This window comes from Gobius niger (genome assembly GCF_951799975.1).
Source record: "Gobius niger genome assembly, chromosome: 10".
In the NCBI taxonomy this organism is placed as follows: domain Eukaryota; kingdom Metazoa; phylum Chordata; class Actinopteri; order Gobiiformes; family Gobiidae; genus Gobius; species Gobius niger.
The window spans coordinates 3,553,492-3,560,684 of NC_136861.1; the positions used below are offsets into that span (position 1 = coordinate 3,553,492).

Below are 7,193 nucleotides of genomic sequence, written 5' to 3' on the forward strand. Positions count from 1 at the left end.
GGTCCAGATGGGGGGTACACTCTGGCCTGTTACACCGGCCCCGGCGCCGGCTCGGTAGAAAAAGGACTCGCGACCTCAAGTCAAGCTCTGGAGACGGACCTGCCAGATCCAACAACCGATCAAATAATTAGTAAGGAAGTATCAGGATAGTGAACCTGGTAAATAAACGGGCGTGTTTACGACGAGCCGCGTCACCGAAGTGGGACAAAAGCGCCGTCCACGTCAGCACCCACGGCTCAGACACATTTATTTATAACATCCTCCGGCCGCTCGGATTAAAGCCAGCGCCGCGTCCAGATGAAGTCCTTATACGTCCCGCGCGCCGCCAGTCGATATCGGGTGGACTTAATTCCAAGGCTCCGGAGTCTATTTTCTGATCGGGCTGTAAGGCGAGCCCCCTCTCCATCTCCGCATCCTCCTCCTCCTCTCCTCCTCCTCCTCCTCCTCCTCCTCTGCCCCGGGACCCCGGACTCGGCCCAGGCCAAACTTGACGCGCGGCTAAAGTTAGACGTCCCGCGCTGGTATAAAGGCGCGTGGGAACCCGGGGGGGAACGCGGCTTCACTCGGGTCTTTCCTCTTGATCGAACATCACCTTCTGCTTCCCAAGCGTCTCGACATGGTGAGTCCGAAACGCCGGGATCTTCCTTAAAGCAGGCTTTTCACCAGGCATTTGGACCCCAGGATTAAAGGCGTCGTTTTGGATTTGAAGGGTTTGAGGGAAACTCGAATCTAAGGCTTTTTAATGTCTGCGTTTTATCACTTTAATGCGGAGAGCTTTTCATTTCTTAAGGTTTTTCTTTGTCAGTTTGAATCCTTTTTATCGACGTTTAAAGCTTTGGTCTTTGCTTTTAACGCTCAACTGGAAAAGCTAGAACATTTGTGGAAAATATTTTTAATTTTTGGGGGGAAAAGTTTGAAAAATGTTGGAAAATTTGGAAAAAATGTTAGAAATTTGTGAAAATTTTTGGGAAAAGTTTGAATTTTTTGGGAACATTTTGAAACGTACAAAAACAAAATGGGGGAAAATTGTGGAACAGTTTGTAAAATGTCCTCCAACATGGCCGCTCTTCCCCCGCGCTCATCCATTCACTAGTACTGGAAGTTCGGCATCCACGTGTAGCAGGAAAAGGCTGTGATCCAAATATGGGCGTTTCCTGTGTGGGCGACGGCGGTTAGCGCCTCCGCTTCCCAGCTGGCAGGTCCCGGGTTCGATTCCCACCAGGACGGGGAGTTTGCATGTGCTCCCCGTGTCTTTGTAGGTTTTCCCACTACCACTAAAAACATGTACAACAGGTGATTCTGACCAGCCTGGCTCCACATCGAGGGAGTTGAATGGGTTAAACGCAGAGGACAGATTTCACATGAAGTAAACAAACAAACAAACTGAATCCCCTTTAATCACGTTTAAAGCTTAAAAACACTGTAGTGTCGTTGTGCCCTTTGGCAAGACACGCTTCCTCCCACTGGCGTGATGTGTTTGGACTATTTCAACTGTTGTAACTGATTAAAGTGACTGTTCGTGATTGATTCCAGTCCCTGAGGCTTAAATGCGTCACTGGCCTGAGCGCGTGCTGTGGGATTACCCTCACTAAAACATGCACAATAGGTCCCTCTTCACAGAACCGACTCTCGCTCACCGTTTCTTCCCCCTGTGTTTCGTCCGCCAGGCACCAAAGAAGGCCAAGAGGAGGGCAGCGGCGTCCGGCGAGGGCTCCTCCAACGTGTTCTCCATGTTTGAGCAGAGCCAGATCCAGGAGTACAAGGAGGTAACGTGACTCCGCCCCCTCGCCTGAGCCGCGTCCATGGGCAACGCACTTCAGCCACAAACGCACTGGTTCACGGTCATGTGACTCTAACATGGCCGCTCTTTCCCACGCTCATTCATTCACTAATGCTGACAGGTTTGGTATCCACGTGTAGCAGGAAAGGCTGGTGACGCTGTGATCCAAATATGGGCATTTCCTCTGTGGGCGACGGCAGCGGCTAAAGACGAGGGAAATATACAAAGGGTGCATGTGCAGGCAAAGGGACTAAACTTTAGGGACTTTCTTTCTTTCTTTCTTTCTTTCTTTCTTTCTTTCTTTCTTTCTTTCTTTCTTTCTTTCTTTCTTTCTTTCTTTCTTTCTTTCTTTCTTTCTTTCTTTCTTTCTTTCTTTCTTTCTTTCTTTCCTCTTCCTTTCCTTCCTTCCTTCCTTCCTTCCTTCTTTCCTCTTCCTTCCCTTCCTTCCTTCCTTCCTTCCTTCTTTCCTCTTCCTTCCCTTCCTTCCTTCCTTCCTTCCTCTTCCTTTCCTTCCTTCCTTCTTTCCTCTTCCCTTCCTTCCTTCCTTCCTTTCTTCCTTCCTTCTTTCCTTCCTTCCTTCCTTCCTTCCTTCCTTCCTTCTTTCCTCTTCCCTTCCTTCCTTCCTTCCTTTTTTCCTTCCTTCTTTCCTTCCTTCCTTCCTTCCTTCCTTCTTTCCTCTTCCTTTCCTTCCTTCTTTCCTCTTCCCTTCTTTCCTCTTCCTTTCCTTCCTTCCTTCCTTCCTTCCTTCCTTCCTTCCTTCCTTCCTTCCTTCCTTCTTTCCTCTTCCTTTCCTTCCTTCCTTCCTCCCTTCTCTCTTCCTTCTCTCTTCCTTCTTCCTTCCTTCCTTCCTTCCTTCCTTCCTTCTTTCCTCTTCCTTTCCTTCCTTCTTTCCTCTTCCCTTCTTTCCTCTTCCTTTCCTTCCTTCCTTCCTTCCTTCCTTCCTTCCTTCCTTCCTTCCTTCCTTCTCTCTTCCTTTCCTTCCTTCCTTCCTCCCTTCTCTCTTCCTTCTCTCTTCCTTCTTCCTTCCTTCCTTCCTTCCTTCCTTCCTTCTTTCTCTCTTCCCTTCCTTCCTCCCTTCCTTCCTCCCTCCCTCCTCCCTCCCTTCCTTCCCTGCGCGTCCTGGGAGTTGAACCTGAGGCGTTGCGTTCGCGTGTCCGGGTCGGGTCGGGTCGGGGGTGGCGCGGGGTCTCCGGGCGCTGACGGGGGGGGGGTTTTATTGAGACGTGTGGACAGAGACATGGAGACGGAGACATTCCTCTGAGTAACAGGAGCGTCCTCCGGGGGGCAGCGGCGAGGGGGGCGGGGCCCAAAAGAGGAGCCGCGGCTAAATATAGATCTGAGTCTGAGCGGGATCAGAACACAACATGCACAATAGGGCCCTCCTGTAGCACCGAGGGAGAACTGTTCACTACAACGTTTAAAGTGCCTTTGACAGGGTTTAGTGCTCTGGAAACATAAAGATAAAGCTCCAGTTTGACTCTTTTCCCATGAAAGAGATAATAGATAAAAATTAAAGCATCTAATTGTGGAAAAATAGAGGAAAAAAATGAGAAACATTGGGGAGAAATGTTATTTAAAAAAATGGGGAAAATATTTTTAAAAAAGAAAAATTGGGAAAAATATTTTTTTTTAAAATGGGAAAATTAATGGAGGAAGAATTGAGGAATAATTGTGGAAAAATAGAGGGAAAAAATGAGAAAAATTGGGCAGAAATGTTATAAAAGAAATTGGGAAAAATCTTAAAAAAAAAAAAAGAACTTGGGAAAAATATTTTTTTTTTAAATTGGGGAAATTAATGGAGGAAAAATGGAGAATAACAAATGGGAAAAATAAGGCATAATTGGGAAACTGAATCGGGAAAAAATTTAGAAAAAAGTGAAAAATGGGGGGAAAAATGGTGAGGAAATGGAACAATATGTAAATGTGAACTTTATTTAAAAGCACATTTAAAAACATGAAACAATAATAATAAAAATATGTAAAAATGGGGGAAATGACGTCTGTTCAGGATGATTCTCTTTTGGAAACGCAGACGTTTTGCAGAACTACGGCTTCAGCATCGTTATATATTGAGTTATTCCTCTGTGTGACTGTGGCCCCGCCCTCGGCGTGAAGTGCAGCCGGAGCTTCGTAATCCCTGGATAAGAAAGTCCCGTCTTGAGTTTCAGGCCGAGGCTGACGGAGGCGACAGCTGCGAGTGATGGGGACACTTTTACCCCAGAGTTAAGAGGGGGGGGGGGGGGGGCAGGGGGTGAGTTTAACCCCCTGAGCGCGGAGGGGCCTCCTGTTTGTGCAGCAGATCCGCTCAGCTGTTCCTCAGGGGCCTCATGTTGACGGACCGAGGCCCCCGGAATCTGCCAACGTCGCTCGCTCTGATTTACTGACTCTGATTTACGACGCTCGCACGCGTTCAGGCCCGCTAACGCTAACGAGGCGGCGGGTTCAGGTCCGCTAACGCTAACGAGGCGGCGGGTTCAGGTCCGCTAACGCTAACGAGGCGGCGGCGGGTTCAGGTCCGCTAACGCTAACGAGGCGGCGGCGGGTTCAGGCCTGCTAACGCTAACGAGGCGGCGGGTTCAAGTCTGCTAACGAAGAGGCGGGTTCAGGTCCGCTAACGAGGCGGCGGCGGGTTCAGGTCTGCTAACGAGGCGGGTTCAGGTCTGCTAACGCTAACGAGGCGGCGGGTTCAGGCCCGCTAACGCTAACGAGGCAGCGGCGGGTTCAGGTCTGCTAACGAGGAGGCGGCCTTCCTTCCTTCTCTTCCACCTCTTCCTTCCTTCTCTTCCACCCCTTCCTTCCTTCCTTCCTTCCTTCCTTCCTTCCTTCCTTCTCTTCCACCTCTTCCTTCCTTCCTTCCTTCCTTCCTTCCTTCCTTCCTTCCTTCCTTCCTTCCTTCTCTTCCACCTCTTCCTTCCTTCCTTCCTTCCTTCCTTCCTTCCTTCCTCCCTCCCTTCTTCTCTTCCTTCCTTCCATTTTCTCCAGTCATTACCCAGGTATCCAGGCATTACCCAAATCTGAAAGCTTCCTGAAAGAAGCATCAAAGCGTAAACGAGGGAGTGCGTTGCCCAAGGACTCGGCGACAGCGAGCGTGGCCTGACATGACCTTCTCTGACCTTCTCGTCTCCTCCTCAGGCTTTCACAATCATCGACCAGAACAGGGACGGCATCATCAGCAAAGACGACCTCAGGGACGTGCTGGCCTCCATGGGTGAGTGAGGGGGGGTCACAGGGGGGGGCGCAGAATAGAGCTTTTATTGTGAAAATCCCCATTAGGTTGTATTATAGTGCTTTTATTGTGAAAATCACCATTAGGTTGTGTTATAGTGCTTTTATTGTGAAAATCCCCATTAGGCTGTATTATAGTGCTTTTATTGTGAAAATCCCCATTAGGCTGTATTATAGTGCTTTTATTGTGAAAATCCCCATTAGGCTGTATTATAGTGCTTTTATTGTGAAAATCCTCATTAGGCTGTATTATAGTGCTTTTATTGTGAAAATCCTCATTAGGCTGTATTATAGTGCTTTTATTGTGAAAATCCTCATTAGGCTGTATTATAGTGCTTTTATTGTGAAAATCCTCATTAGGCTGTATTATAGAGCTCTTATTGTGAAAATCCGGCATCCGGCTGACCTGCTCCCCGTGTCTCCACAGGTCAGCTGAACACCAAGAACGAGGAGCTGGAGGCCATGATCAAGGAGGCTCCCGGCCCCATCAACTTCACCGTGTTCCTCACCATGTTCGGCGAGAAGCTCAAGGGTAAAACATGCACACTAGCTCACCGCACCGCAGCAGACGCTCATGTTCTGTGTCTGCGCAGGCGCTGACCCCGAGGACGTGATCGTGAGCGCCTTCAAAGTCCTGGACCCCGAGGGAGCAGGAACCATCAAGAAGGAATTGTACGTCTCTCACACACGTTACTGTAGATCCAGGTTTATCTGAAGGACTGACCTGATCTCCTCCTGATCTCCTCCTGATCTCCTCCTGATCTTCTTCTTCTGCTTCTCCACAGCCTTGAGGAGCTCCTGACCACTCAGTGCGACAGGTTCACCAAGGAGGACGTACGTTTCACACCAGGGCACAACTCTGCACCGGGAAAAGACTAGAATGGCCTAAAAGAGCTTTAATTATTATTACTTCCACTTGTTAAAGTTAATTTCTCTATAATGGTGCTTTTACTGTGAAAATCCCCATTTAACTTTTTCATTCTGCTCTTATTGTGAAAATCCCCATTAGGCTGTATTATAGTGCTTTTATTGTAAAAATCCCCATTTAGTTGTATTATAGAGCTCTTATTGTGAAAATCCCCAGTAGGTTGTATTATAGTGCTTTTATTGTGAAAATCCCCATTCAGTTGTATTATAGTGCTTTTATTGTGAAAATCTCCATTCAGCTGTAATATAGTGCTTTTATTGTGAAAATCCTCATTAGGCTGTATTATAGTGCTTTTATTGTGAAAATCCTCATTAGGCTGTTTTGTAGTGCTTTTATTGTGAAAATCCCCATCAGGCTGTATTACAGTGCTTTTATTGTGAAAATCCTCATTAGGCTGTATTATAGTGCTTTTATTGTGAAAATCCTCATTAGGCTGTATTATAGAGGTCTTATTGTGAAAATCCCCATTCAGCTGTATTATAGAGCTCTTATTGTGAAAATCCCCATGAGGCTGTGTTATAGAGCTTTTATTGTGAAAATCCCCATTAGGCTGTGTGATACATCATGACCTTGTAGAAAGGTGGCGTGTGGAAGGGCATCTGAGCTCACGTTCCTCGCTCTGTTGCAGATGAAGAACATGTGGTCCGCCTTCCCCCCAGATGTTGCCGGAAACGTTGACTACAAGAACATCTGCTACGTCATCACACACGGAGAGGAGAAGGAGGAGTAATGGCCGCCGCGCGGGAGAGACAGCCAATCCCTTTGCTCCCTGCGCATGCCCCTCCCTCGTCTGTCCGCGCTTCACGCTCGCGGGGGAAACGCCGGCACCGTTTCCTCAAAGTGACGACGGCCCCGAAGAGGAGGCGGGAAGTGGCGGCGCTGAAAGAAAACATAGCGTCTTCAGCGGCGGTCGCTCCTCGCCTCCCGAGCGCCCGCTTTCCCCCCGCCTGCGCCCGGCCTCTCCTCTGTACGGAATAAAGGGACAACTGTGAATAAACCTGTTTTTGTACGACTGCCGGCTGTGCTTCGCTCTCAACATGTACAACGGGGGCAAGACATGTACAACGGGGGCACAAACATGTATAACGGGGGCAACAACATGTACAACGGGGGCAGAAACATGTACAACGGGGGCAACAACATGTATAACGGGGGCAGAAACATGTACAACGGAGGCAGAAACATGTACAACGGAGGCAACAACATGTACAACGGGGGCAGAAACATGTACAACGGGGGCAAAACATGTACACCGGGGGC

General features: G+C 48.4%; 1 protein-coding gene across 1 annotated transcript; it reads left to right on the plus strand.

Moving 5' to 3' along the window:
• The first annotated feature begins 487 nt into the window (after positions 1 to 487).
• Positions 488 to 6,945, plus strand: LOC306968646 (myosin regulatory light chain 2, skeletal muscle-like). Its single transcript, XM_079564087.1, has 7 exons — positions 488 to 619; positions 1,668 to 1,766; positions 4,913 to 4,988; positions 5,433 to 5,537; positions 5,599 to 5,677; positions 5,791 to 5,839; positions 6,562 to 6,945. Exons 1-7 carry the CDS (start codon positions 617 to 619, stop codon positions 6,661 to 6,663), a joined length of 513 nt encoding a protein of 170 aa, XP_079420213.1. The 5' UTR covers positions 488 to 616; the 3' UTR covers positions 6,664 to 6,945.
• The last annotated feature ends 248 nt before the right edge of the window (positions 6,946 to 7,193 follow it).